The following is a 13785-nucleotide window of genomic DNA, read 5'->3' as shown; positions in this document are numbered from 1 at the left end:
CCATGCCAAAACGAAATTCAAGACAATGGAAAACGACCCATCACTTGTAGAAAATCAAAGCGGGTTCTAAGTGCAGATCTCAAATGATGCCCTCTTGTGGGAGGAATACCATCGTCCACGCATGCAGGTTTTCCTTTATTGGTCTTCTTTATTTATTGTGACGTCCATATTAATATCTCCTCATCCTGCTAACTCTACATACATCTTTATCACCCTCTGCTCTGCGAATATTAGTGTACGATTCTTGGTTTGTTTCAGATTTGTTTTTTTATGGGAGTTTGATGCATAGGTGTTGTGTCTTTTTGAAACAGATGTGGGTTGGAGTTGCATGAGAGAGGTATATCATATTCATATATATGCTTTTGTTAAAGACTCTGATTGATTTCTCTCTCTAATCTCTAATCTCTGTAGTAATGCAAATTTGTCTCTTCCTCTATTCTTTGCCTGTGCTAAGTATCTAAACACTTGTGCATGTAATGTATGTGCTCGTGCTTTTTACTAAGAAATGATATGACCCGGCTAGGGTTAAGCCTCTCTGCTTTCTAGACTGCTTCTAGGTCGGGTTCCTTAGAAATATCAACAAAAACGTTTTCGTCACCGCACGAGCACGTGACCTGACACTTTTTTTTTTAAATAGCCATCAAAATCTATATATATATATATATATATATATATATATATATATATTGCATTATTTCCTATATATTGCATTATTTCCTAGAGAAACGAGGTCAATCATATTAGCGAATGGTATCATAGTTTTGAACGAATGGTATACACATCCATCTTTTATTCACATTCAATCATTCATGCTCTTTCTTTCTTCTTCTTTATTTTTTTTTTCTCTAATGAAACCTAATTTATGGGATTTTAATTAAAAGATTGCTTGTCAAATTGCTAATGATTAATTACATTGTTTATTTAGTTAAGGAAATGACTTGAGTAATCTGAACCAAAAAAGATGTTGGTTCTGGTGCAGTTAAAAGAACATCTAAGAAGATTTTCCAGTAATTATCAACCATTTCTTTCATTTCTGTCCCAGCGTGAAAACGAAAAAAATATATCTAATTACAATCTACTGGCTGCAACCATCACTAGTCTCAGGTTAATATATACTCATTCCAAATAAAAGTTTCAAGGAAGAAAACTCGAATTTATTGCAGAGAACTGATATTTTCAATTCTTAACCATAAGAAAATAATTGCAGTCAAAACCAGAATAGATACAACGCAGGGTTATTCTTCTTGATGCATTTACAATTTTCACCCCACAATTTTTCATGTAATGTACATAATCGTTCCTTTGGTTTCAATTCTGCTTGCCTCTCTGTGATCTTGAGTAGCATCAGACTACAATCACAAGAACCGTGGTTGAAGATCATCCAAGCATTATGATGACTTCCCTTCTAGCTTCAATGAACCAAATTCAACATTTACTAGTTTGGCAGCAGCACGTGCAGCTGCAGTTGCTCGCTCTGCTGAGGCAATGGCTGCTCGAGCTCTCTCCAAGACATCCGAAGACGGTGATGTTGTCTGTCTTTTAGCATCAGTAACCGAGACTGCAGAATGGTTTCTGAATGTTGGTTCAATTTCATTAGCATCCACCACCAGCATGTTACTCATGGGGCTAGGAGGCTGAAGATAAAGAGATCCTTGCTTGCTATCTGTATTCGCAATAGGGCTTGCCCCATGGGAAGATGAAGGTTTAGGAGAACTCAGTTTCATGGGAGATTGAGAAAGTGCAGCTTCAGCTACGATTTGCTTTGATCCAGCCTAGATAGCATAAAAAGGCATAATTCAAATCTTTATCACAGAATAGACAACAATAAAATCCAACTAAAAGTGTCACTAATGTCTACAAATTCACCAAGCTCAAAGATGTGATTTAGCTAGCGTGCTTATTCCACAATCTTGAATGAGCATCATATCAGCCAAGAAAGGTATGTTGAATCCATTTGGTCTATAATCTATATATACAATAATAATATTCTTTTCATAATTGCCAGTTTGTAATTCTTTCTAAGTGGGGCCTCATAATGTACTGAATACTAATATTTCTGAATCTACCATATAACATTTCACATAATTTTGTATAGTGGAAACTATTAAAAAACTTCACACGGCTTAATAATAATAACAATAACAGACTGATATCTGCCAGTTGCAACAAGTATCACATACAACATCCCAAGTCAATAGGCACAAAATACTGTCCCAAGATGCAAGATTTCTCACAGATATCCCTTTCCAGGGTACTTCTGTGACTTGAATTTGTGACCTCTTAAGTCACAGTTAAGCAATTTTGCCATTGCACGTGGCACACCATCCCAAGTCAACAGGCTAATTGCAAAAAGAAGAAAAAGAAGAAAGAACGAAAGAAAGATTCAAATTCTGTCCAAATTAGTGAGACTTAGAACCTTGTTAGTTGTTAAGTTGAATACACAATATATCCTATGAGACCCACATTTCTGCAGTATTTGAGAAATGTAAAGCAGCAATATAGACAGGTGGGATAGGCATAAGTATTTAGTATGAAAGATAGCTTTAAAAAAGCCAGTTAGCCAGGATAAAAAGAAAAATGCTTCATCTTTAGAAAACCAGAAATTCAATGTAATCACCTACGTCAAACTACCAATACGAATGAAATTTCTAATGAATTTTTAGATTTCAATTCAACATTATGATAAAGAAGATAATCATGCTGTTGATTGCTGATTTCCCTATCATTAAGAGTATCCATTATGAAAAATGAACCCCAAAAAAAAATCTGAAGTGAACAGTGTGCTAAGCATAACTCAAAAAAAGAAAAAAAGTATAAACTAAATTGCCAATGTACCAGCAGATCTGCATGCTTTTTACCAAGCTCAGCTTCTGTGTTGGAAGAATCCCACTCCAAGTTATATTCTTGCGCAATTTCCTTCAAAACCTTAAGCCTTATCTCTGCTGATGGAGCACTAACTGAAAGCTTTTCAATGATCTGCACAAACAGAAATAAAAGAATAGATAAGATACACCCATACATTATAGTTTCTATGGCAGCTTCAGTATAAATATCACACGCAGAAAACAAAACAAGGTAAAGCCAATTAACTGCACGGTTGACACTAGAGTCAGGACGGAGCTCAGAAGCAGCCATGACAAATTCCTTCCCATATTTTGCAGAAAACAAATTCTTGATCTGCAATAAATCTGGCACTTCTGAACATCTTGGAGCAGAAAAAATTATGCTCGCAATAGCCTCTTGCAATTCAGCTGGACATTCCCTATTACATAAAAAGGATGGTTTAGAAAGTTGTGGCGTGTAGAGTTGAATAACATCAAGAATGTCTCCCATCTAAAATATATTGTTCTTGCCAAAGTCACCCGACATTGCATGAGGGACATTGCAAAAGAACCTCCTCTGAGATATTAAAAACAGTAATTAAGCATCTTATTCTTAAGCAGGAATGATGCAACCATCTAGCTTTTTATTAACTTCAGGAAGCCATTATAACACATGGCATTAATGGAACAAAAAAAAATAGAGGGAAATATTCCTTAAATAAACCTTATTCCTAACCATATAACAAATTATGACACATGAATTAAAGCCCCAAACTCTAGCAACATAGGCACCACAATCCACATAGCCTGCTGTCAAAAAAAACTGTAAGCCCAACATATACCAGATGCACCAATCTGAATCATTTGCAATTAGAAATTTAAGGTAATATATGAAAGAACATTTCCACTTGCTCATGCACTGGATGCTAGTGTCCACTTCATCTCAACAATTATGAAACTCAGTGCAAGAGGCTAACAACTTAAAAATATAACAAAACAAGAATTTTGATGTAGGAAAGCCACCAAAATTAAGGATTAGGATTAGCATTTAAAGTTATTTGAGCACTAAAAGTGAAGGACATTATGCAGGGCACTAGTGTCTGTAAATGTATAATTCAGGTTGGTACCATGAATAATATTTTGGGAATATAGAGTTCTCTGGATGCTAATTGATAGTGGAATCTGTAAGGATATTCAATAGAAAAATTGTAGAAATTAATAATGAATTTGAAACCCAAATAGAAAACTTGGTTGTTTGAAAATTTAAAGAAAAGAAGGAAATTTTTTATTGCACCTTCAGAACCCCATCCAAATTATACCTATGATCCTGCTAGTGTTAGTTATTACATGTGGGATTAGAATTGCACCATACAATCTCCAAAGAGAGCCCAATTACAAGAAAGAAGTTCCAAAAATAATTATTCCTACTTAATTAAAGAGACTATATCAATATATACAACAATATATAATAAATAAATAAATATATTTAAGTTTGCTAGTATATTACAAGAATTTAGACTCCAAGGAGGAAACTAAAAAGATAAGATGCCAAACAACTTTTAGAACTAAAAAAAAAAGCCACTAAAAATAATACTCAAATAAGACTCAAAGCACTACAGGTTAGCCCATCACAGAAAAAAGATAAAATAAAATAAAATAAAATACCCTTGCTCCTATAACCAAGGATAAATACAAAAATCAAAACTTTCTAACCCAGATAGAAGCACAAATTTAAGACTCAACTGTCACGGCCTATTTAAGCTCCTAATCAAAATTTTCATAAATCATAACATGATACAAATTAAAGTTTAGGCATTAAAACTAGCTTATTACATCTTGTAATAAGATCATATACAAAAAGAGGAAGTTCCTCAAAGCCAATAATATTGGCAGGCAGTCAACGATTTGAACTACTCTCATTCCTCCCTCTCCCTACCCTCAACCCCAAAAGATAAAAATAAAAATAGTGGGGAGGGGAGAGAGAGAGAGAGAGAGAGAAAGAGAGAGAGAGAGAGGTACAAGTTTGTTTAGACTACATTTGAAAATCAACAACCAAAACAATATTTCACACATGTATGCACATCTATAGACACACACATAAGTGAACAACTATGTATTTTAGAAATCAGATAAGTAGTCATGCTTTAATTTTTTTTATTAAAACCAATATATCAACAACCAAAAACACAAAGTTACAAACCAACTGGAAACAACCATAAAATAAAAACTGAATCGCAAAAAAAAAAGTGATGAAAGATTATATTTTTTTTAGTCTTTTCTAAACTAAGGAATAAAGCTAAATGCTTAATTTGTGGTAGAGTTTTAACTCCCAAATATGAAGGGAGAACTCTCTTCTATCTCTAATTGGAAGATCCAGAAATATCTTGGACTTAGTTCACTTACTTAAAGTCATTTTGTACTGAAGTGACAGTAACCAGGTACTTATCCAAAAAGCAAAACAAATACTCTGATTAATGAAACATAGTCTATCAATCTCCTGTGCACAAACCAATATTTCAAGGAATAAGATATTTTAGTTACTTAAAATCATAAATATTCAACCTCAACCAATGCAGACAAAAGAAGCATTGGAAGACTACACCCTGCTATAAGCACAACATATCTCGCATTGCATCTAGCTAAATCAGTACATTATAAGAAGTCCAAAAGATTGTCCTTTAATGAATTAATTAAAAAGGGTATGCAACTAATTTGGATCCTATATGTAACATATGGTAGGCATCAGCAAGGCAATTCTAGGCAAGCAACTTGATGCAACTTCCAGTTACAGCCACAAATTTTGTTCAACGCATGGAGGCTTCATAGGTGACAGCTTCATCGAAATTGTTATTTAAATGCAATCATTACATAGGATTGTATATGATCAGACAAATAAACTTTCTAGGCCTCACCAGTTCATCTGTATTCACTTGGTTCTCTGAAGCAGAGGGAGAAGAAAAGGGTTTGGGGAATGTTCATATGACCAGTTCACTAAATTCATCATTGTTGTTGCATTAAAACTCATTAATGCTTTCACCAATATGTGGAAAAACATTTTCTTAAAAGCATTGGGGAGAATTTTACATATTAGAGTTCTAATAAAACAACAGGTATCATCAGCGTTGGCAATAATGTAAGACCAAAATGCCTTTAGGTCATTTCTCATGGAAATTATTGAAAAACATAAGTTTAAACTCCAAATCTGTATAGAACAACTGTGATGCACAAATTCTACACTGCTTCTGTTGTCAAGAAAGACAATAGTGTATCAAAAGTTATCTTCAACAAAGAAATAAATCATTGTGGTTCATATACTTACTTCTGACTATCAAGAATTGGAACACGTGCAAGAACAAACTCACAGAACAGCTCCAATATCTCATAAGCAGCCCATATGTTTTGTTCTCTAATCACATGCTCCACCTAATAAAGAAAAGAAAAGTACACAAAAGAGGGGCGGTAGGGAATCCAACTGAGAAAGCGACCAGCATTTGAAAAAAAAAAAATCCTGATTAAACAGTTCAATAGTTATTATCAAAACTGAAATTATACCCGAATTCGAGCTATTGCTTCTTGGCCAGCCTGCAAAAATTGCGCAATTTCCTTGCGCATCTGTTTGAGCTGCAAATCTCTTTTATTTTGCAGCAATTTGATGCGTGAGATTGCCAAGGTCAAGCATGTTTTGCTGCAAAATCCGTTTATCAGATTTCAGGAGAAATAGAAGAACCCATAATGCAGTTAATCAATTTCAAAGCTCGAAAACAAAGATAATTTGACTAGAGCAACCACAATTACACAGAAAAAGTGAACGAAAAATAATTCTGCTATTAAAATTTGAGTTGAGAGGAAACCATAAAACAAAATCTATATATGGGCATCATCGCATAAAAAAGAGAATTCCCATACAACACTAAACCCACAAATTCACAAAAATTGATTGTTACATTGCGCAGCATAGGTTGACTAATCGTAATTTCGAAAGTGAAAGAAAGAAATTAAGACTCGAATCAAATAATTATCATCAACAGCATAAGTGAAGAAATAAAACTGTAAGCAAAATAGAAAAGAGCAGAGAAAGAGAGACAGATGAATAAACCATTTAGCACCAAAAACGCCTCTGTTGAAAAGTTGATTTAAGAGTGACATTGATGTTTGAACTGAGAGGACAGTCTCTGGTAATCACCGGGAAATTTTCCCTTTTCTCTAATCGATTCTCACTATGGTCGGTACCAACTCGATTTATTCTTTTCTTTTTAGCAGGTTTTTTATTCGTAAGAAGGTTAATTTGCCTTTACAAAATTTCCAAAGTTAAAAATCTATGAAATTATGGGTAATTTCACTGACAGTCTGCATGTTTTTTCATTATTTAATTTTAATTTATTTTTAATAAGGAGTAACGCATATTTAACGCCAACTTTTGCTTCGTGTTAACATTAAATCTCTATGTTTTTGCATTTTATATTTTAAACTCTTAACCTTTTAAATTTATTGATATTACAACTTTTTTTATTACTTTGTGAATTGTTCATTCACGGTGTGCAATAAGTTCAAATGGAAAAGTAGTTTAATTAAAAGAGATACTATTCACTTGTAGAATATAAAAAATAAAAAATTATAAAACTCTAAACTATAAGCGGTTACGATTAAAAAATCGTCGATTATTATTTTTAAAATGTCGATTTAAGTTTAATAAAATTATGAATCTGATCCAAATCTTAATAAGATGATTTAAAAAAAGGGTCTTGAATCGTCGATTCTGATTCAAATCTTGGTTTAAGACAGTTTAAAGGGAGGTTTGAAAATAGGACAGTTCAAGACGGTTTGGAGGGAAATTTAGAAGTGATTTAAATGTAGTTTAGACCAAAAAAAAAACATAAAGGAAAATTTTATTAATTTAAAATTAAGTTATATTTATAAAAATATTTTAATTTTTCTTAGAAATCTTTTAATCAAAATAAAATAAGAAAAAAGAGCATAAAATCAATTTCTCTTTAAAAAAACTTTAATAAGAAAAGACTTTGACTTGATTAAAAAATTAGAGATGAAATTAAATTTTTTTAAAAAAAATAAAAAAAGTGCATAAACTTAATTTTACGTATTTATCTTTTTAGAATTTAGAAGAGGCCAATTTTTCAATTATATTGTTTGCTCTTTTTCTAAAAATGGTATGATAAAATTTGATAATTACAAAAAATAAAAAAGAAAAAAATTTAAAATAGAGAGTAGAGGAAATTTTATTGGGGATATAGAATAATAATAGAGTAATTGAGATAGTATTGAAAATTTTAGTAAGTGTATAAAATAATAAAGTAAAGAAATTAAGAGAGTATTAAAAATTAAAAAGAATGTAGAAAATAATTATTTAGAGAATTTAAGAGAAATCAAGAGAGTGTAGAGAATAATTGTGTTGAGAATTTGAGATTTATATAAATAAATTAGGAGTGATGTGAGCTATTTATTGCGTTTTTTGGTATCTAAACTGTTGATTTGATCTAGTTTGAAATCGTCGGCTTATGATTCCTAAAAAATATAAACCTGAATCAAACCACAGAAAGACAGTTTCGATTTGGTTTGAAGTTGATTACAATTTTGACTGATTTGGGTATTGTTTTGACTGAGTCGGTTCTGGTTCGAAATCAAACCGTGGCCAACCCTACTCTAAATCTAAAAAACATACATAGAAATTTTTTAAAAATATATATATTATAATTCAACATCTCTCTATGATGATTTTCTCCCCTAACTAAATAAGGAAAACCCAGATTTGTAAAAAAATTAGATATCGATTTCACTTGAAATTTGCCAATCGAGCAATAGTATCATTTTCTCCAAAACTTTAGTTGGTACTGTCAACAATTGTTAGAAGACATACAAAATTCGGTCGTGAGGCTTCTTGCAGCAGCTTCTTGGCTTTTGTCAAGTGTGTTTCTTTATTATAATGGTAGACCATGACTTGCCTTCACTTTCTCTCTTCCATGATTTGCACTCTTATTCATTTGCCTTCAACTCCTTCAAGAACTCAATCTCATCAAGGGCAACACTTGTTACTTCATTACTTTATCCTCCATTATCACTAATTTGTTCTAGCTCATGCTTCAACTCTGTAACATCCCTTTTCATCTTAATTATTAATAATCATTGCAAGATAATTATTGAATGTTTCATCTTGCCACCTGAAGAGATCACTATAGTGAAATCCGAAATAAGTAACTAAATCAATTTCCCAAAATAATTACCCAAATCACTTGCAAAAATCAATTACTATACTTCAACTTTAGGTTAATACATAAGGATTTAGTGTACCAAGAATGAACAACCCCATAACCTTTTAATTGGGTTTCTATTTGACCATGATGTCATTAGCTTAGCAAGTCTCCTGCAAAAATATCTCAACTCAACCAGATATCCAATGACAACACCTTCCTCTATCTGTGCACTTTCATTGAGCTTTAATTTGTGATACCACCAATTACTTATTGGTTTCTTCAAATGGGTAAAGGTTTATTAAGAGAAGACTAATTTTGCAGAAAGAAGAAATAGTTTTTTAGCTAATTTTTTTTCCTTTTTGACTTTTTTTTGCCACTTGTGTATTTATTTAAGAGAGAAAATGGTTTATCATTTGTTGAAATGGATTTTTGTTTACTCTTAGTTAAAAAAAGGCACAGTGTCAATAAATTCAAAAGTTTAAGGGTATAAAATGTAAAACGTAATGTATATGAACTTAATGTTAACGTAAAAGAAAGTTTGGGATTAAATATATGTGTTTTGCTTTTTTAAAACTCCATTAATTTCAATTTAAATATTATTAAAATCAACTTAATGTTAAAAGTTTTCATATTAACATAAGCTGTTTGACCTTGCTTTTAAATATATTAATGAAAGAGTATTAAAAAAATTTAAAATTAATTTTATAAGTTTTAGAAGTAAAAATATTAAAATAATAAAATAATTTTTTTAAATTATATTTTTAGTAATATTTAAAATAATATATATATATATATATTTAAATAATTTTAGCCTTTAATTTTAATGTTAAATAAATACTTAGTTAATCTATTAATCACTTATTTTTAGATATTTTTTTCCAGTGTTGTCACTCAACTTTAATACCTTCCTCACTTGAAAGTAAATAAACTTGTTACAAACAAATAAAAAAATCATTTCTCTTTTCTCTCTTATTTTTCATATTTTCAGATAAAAATTAATAAATTTTAATGACATAATTTAATATCTCATAAATTTTAGAAATATATAGTTTATTAATTTAGTTATTTTAATATTTTTACTATATTTTGAGATTTATTTTAAATTCTTTAAATTTATTTTTTTAATTCTTGAATTTATGTGTGATTTTTCAAGTAATAAATTGAATTATTGTTAGTATTATTAATTTGACAATAAATATTAAAGAATATTAAAATTTTAAATTAATAAAAGATATTTTTAGGTTTAATTTAATTTTATTAATTGTATAATAAATATTAGATAAATTTTGTTATATTATTTTATTTAGAATTAGTTGAGATATTTAAAATTAAATAATAATATTGTTATTATATCATAAAAAAGGAGAAAATGTTTTGAAACTGGCATAACAGCCCATTCCGGACGCCGTCCTTCCCTCAACCTTTTTTCTTTGCTCCGGCGAACAATCATGCCTCCAGCGATGATGAGACCCAACGACAATAAAATAAATTTATTTATTATTTTTTAAAACATAAAATAAATTTATTTAAAATCTTTTCTATGTAAACACTAAAATAAGATTAAATCTAAAATTATTTTTATTAATTTAAAGTTCAATATTCTTAAATATTGATAGTAAATTAATAATAATAGTAATAGTACATAAAATATAGTTATTTTAATTTATATTAAATATATCCAATATCACGACCCAACCTATGGGTCGGACCGGCACTAGGACCTGGGCCAGCTTAAAGCCTCCGAGACCCATAGTAAGCATAACTATTCCTCAAATCCATAACCAGGCCCACAATTTAGGCCTAATATGCATATAAGATAATTTAAATCAAACTGTTGTAATTTCATTTCGGGCCAACTTAGCCCAAAAATTTTCAGAAACTAAAATCAGGGGAGCCCAGCTCAACCCTGTTACCTCATTTACAAACTGTTTAAATACCATACAAATCTTCATTTATTAATCTCAAAATTTTAAATTAATACTATTTCTAACAAGATCCACACTATTACTAACACATGCGGAGTTCTAGATTTTAAATTTAGAAAAGATAGTAAAACAATTAAATAATCAACGTTAAACCTGCGAGGAACAAAACATGTTGCTTTGTAAAATAACTCCTTCTGTGGCCTGGAAAAATATTGAACAGGAGTGAGCATTCGACTCAGAGAGTAAAATATCAATTTTAACCATAATCTCTATAACTATCTAAAGCTAATGCACCCTGTAGAGTGAAATACAACATCAACAATAATTGCACATCATAACATAAAAAAAAGTAATTTGGAGCACTCACACACCCAGTAATATCAATCATAATATATGGGAGCTGATCCCCTATACAGCTCTCTTAAATCCAACCTGGTGCCAGCGAAGAACTTAAGCCGGATTTTCGCTTAATAAACCAAATCGGGGTCCCAGCGAAGAACTCAAGCCGTGACTACCCCCGAAGGATCGGGTCCCAGCGAAGATCTCAAGCCGTGACTACCCGTCCTATCCATAGCCAACACCACATCACACGCACGCCAACACACGCACACTGCTCCAAATTACCACAACAACATACATGGCACTTTAACAGTTATGAATGCAACATAAAACGTGCCTAGAGTTTAACTACATAGATATATGCATATAGGTGATGCATGGGCATGCTTGAACATATAATAATATTGAAATTACAATTAAAATTAATATTTTACTCACAGTACACCGATGATTATTGTGGCTACTGGATGCAGGAAAATAGCTGACATCGATCACCTAATAATTAAATTATAAATTTATTAATACTAAGTCAAAATAAAACTCTAAAGAGGCAACAGACAGCCTAATTTATGCCGAAAATTTGGCAGAGTTTCCCCTATACCTGGGACCTACCCAACCTGCAAAAAGGCTCAATTAACACTTCTAAATTCAACTCATATCTCATCATCATTATATGGCCCCTCCTGAGCCCTCCAAACCAAGCAATACTCAAAACCTTAAAAATTACGTTTTAGTCCCTATAATTGACATTTTGTAAAAATCCACTCAAACATGCTCTAAAAATTCTAAAATTTTGTCTCGTGGTCCTTAATAATATTATAAGGCTATTGCAAAATGAATTGTAATTTTCTAATCACCCATGAATATTTTATTCAAGAATTTTACTCGATTCCATAAGTTTCCAACAGCTAACATATTCTTAATTCAACCCAATTCAATATTCACATATTTAAACCTCCTTCCTCAAGCTTCAACCAATTATATAAAATTTAAATATCTTAATTTTAAATAATCTTTTATGCCCATATGCTAAAAATCTAACTAAAATCCATCTATATTTCTCAAAAATATTATACAATCACTCAAAAATTCAACTAACACCATAGAATATCTCCAAATAATTTTACTTTCATCATATATTTTTCTTAAAATTTTTCTCTATTTTTCCTGTTTAAGAAACACTGTATTTATCCTCCACAGATAGAGAAATAATAAAACTAGTCTTACCCGAAGTTTATTTGTGTCTCAAAAATTCTAAAAATTTATGAGGAAGCCTCTGGAAGTTGAATAATCTCCATAACCCACCGGAGCCACCGCCGGAACCACCGCGCACGGTGGCCGGCCACCTGTCGCCGGCGACATTTGCCGAATCTGATCATACCACCATGCTCCTCTCCTCTTCCTCAGTCCATAGGTGGTCTCGGATCATCGATCCAATGGTCGGATCGTCTTAGATCTGACGAAAAAGCTTGAAAAACCCGAAACTTCTCTCCTCCATATCTCACTCATCCGACCTCCATTTGCTGCAAAATTGGTATCAAAAGAAAGCTCTCGGAACAAGCTTTCCAACACCACCTGAATCGCCTCGATCGGACATTGGATGAAGCCGAAATCGCGCCGGAAAGCCGCTGCCCATTGTGCGCGTGTTTTCTCTCTCTTCTCCCTCTCTTGCCACCGTTTCTGGTGTCTGGCCGTCGCCGGTGGGTCGCCGGCCGGGTGGGGAGCCGCTTGGGAAGTCACCGGCCAGTCACCAGAGAAAGAAAGAAGAAGAAGAGAGGGGAGGAGAGGAGAGAAGGGAAAATGGGGGGGCGGGGGTTCCTCCTCCCGTTTTTGAACTTTTTTTTTTTTTTTTATAAAAAGCTGGCTGTGACAGTGGAAACCCATTGTCACACGCCAAAATCCCATTATTTTTTTTTTCTAGTTGTTACATTCTTCCCCCCTTAAGAAAAATTCGTCCTCGAATTTTTGAATAAATAAAGAAATAAGGAAAAGAAGATTATGAGAACAAGTGCAATCATTACTCTTTCAGCTATGCAGAGATTGGTAAAACATTTATTCTTCAAACTCTTTGTATTTTATATATGACATTCTACCACTCCTTGATTCTACTATAGTGTCCTATTTGTCATAATCTCTTTCTAGAGGGCTTTTATCTTGTAACTATTCATTGATCATTTTTCTGACATTTCAAGTATTCGCTATACCTCACAGTTCTTGATTTGATGTCTCATAACTTCAATCAACTTTGGTGCTTACCTCACTTTTATTACGCCCAAACATGTCTCTTGGTGACTTCAGTCATCATTCCTTTGTTTTAATATTCTCTGTTTTCCCCAATAACATAACTTATGTTCCTTATTCCATGGTATCCTATGAGTAGTTTTCCTGTAGCACCTAATCTAGGCATCTTGTTTGAGATCTTCACTCTTCCTATGACCTCAGTGGTCAATACCTATAAATCTTCTCACTCCCATGCTACTTCAAATTCTTAAT

The 13785-nt window shown here is 32.1% G+C and overlaps 1 protein-coding gene across 2 annotated transcripts; it reads right to left on the bottom strand.

The window, feature by feature from the left end:
• Positions 1 to 1132: 1132 nt before the first annotated feature.
• On the bottom strand, positions 1133 to 7095 carry LOC110672139 (uncharacterized). 2 transcript variants are annotated; one of them, XM_021834829.2, is made up of 6 exons: positions 6919 to 7095; positions 6375 to 6507; positions 6142 to 6245; positions 3091 to 3262; positions 2836 to 2976; positions 1133 to 1772 (listed from the first exon to the last, which is right to left on the bottom strand). In XM_021834829.2, exons 1-6 carry the CDS (start codon positions 6966 to 6968, stop codon positions 1389 to 1391), a joined length of 984 nt encoding a protein of 327 aa, XP_021690521.2. In that variant the 5' UTR covers positions 6969 to 7095; the 3' UTR covers positions 1133 to 1388. The 2 variants fall into 2 exon arrangements, with proteins under 2 accessions (XP_021690521.2, XP_021690522.2); XM_021834830.2 differs by lacking the exon at positions 6919 to 7095 and adding an exon at positions 6767 to 6911.
• Positions 7096 to 13785: the final 6690 nt, after the last annotated feature.

This window comes from Hevea brasiliensis, chromosome 13, assembly GCF_030052815.1.
Source record: "Hevea brasiliensis isolate MT/VB/25A 57/8 chromosome 13, ASM3005281v1, whole genome shotgun sequence".
Lineage (NCBI taxonomy): Eukaryota > Viridiplantae > Streptophyta > Magnoliopsida > Malpighiales > Euphorbiaceae > Hevea > Hevea brasiliensis.
Note: the sequence above shows the minus strand (reverse complement) of the source record. Positions and strands in the feature narration are given on the sequence as shown.

Bases quoted from the DNA above. Each gene is read 5' to 3' on its own strand.
- LOC110672139 (XM_021834829.2), bottom strand. From the start codon at position 6,968: ATGTCACTCTTAAATCAACTTTTCAACAGAGGCGTTTTTGGTGCTAAA. The intron at 2,977-3,090 runs GTTAATTGGCTT...CTGTTTGTGCAG, and splicing joins ACTCTAGTGTCAACCGTGCA to ATCATTGAAAAGCTTTCAGT. The intron at 1,773-2,835 runs GTACATTGGCAA...TATGCTATCTAG, and splicing joins AAAAGCATGCAGATCTGCTG to GCTGGATCAAAGCAAATCGT.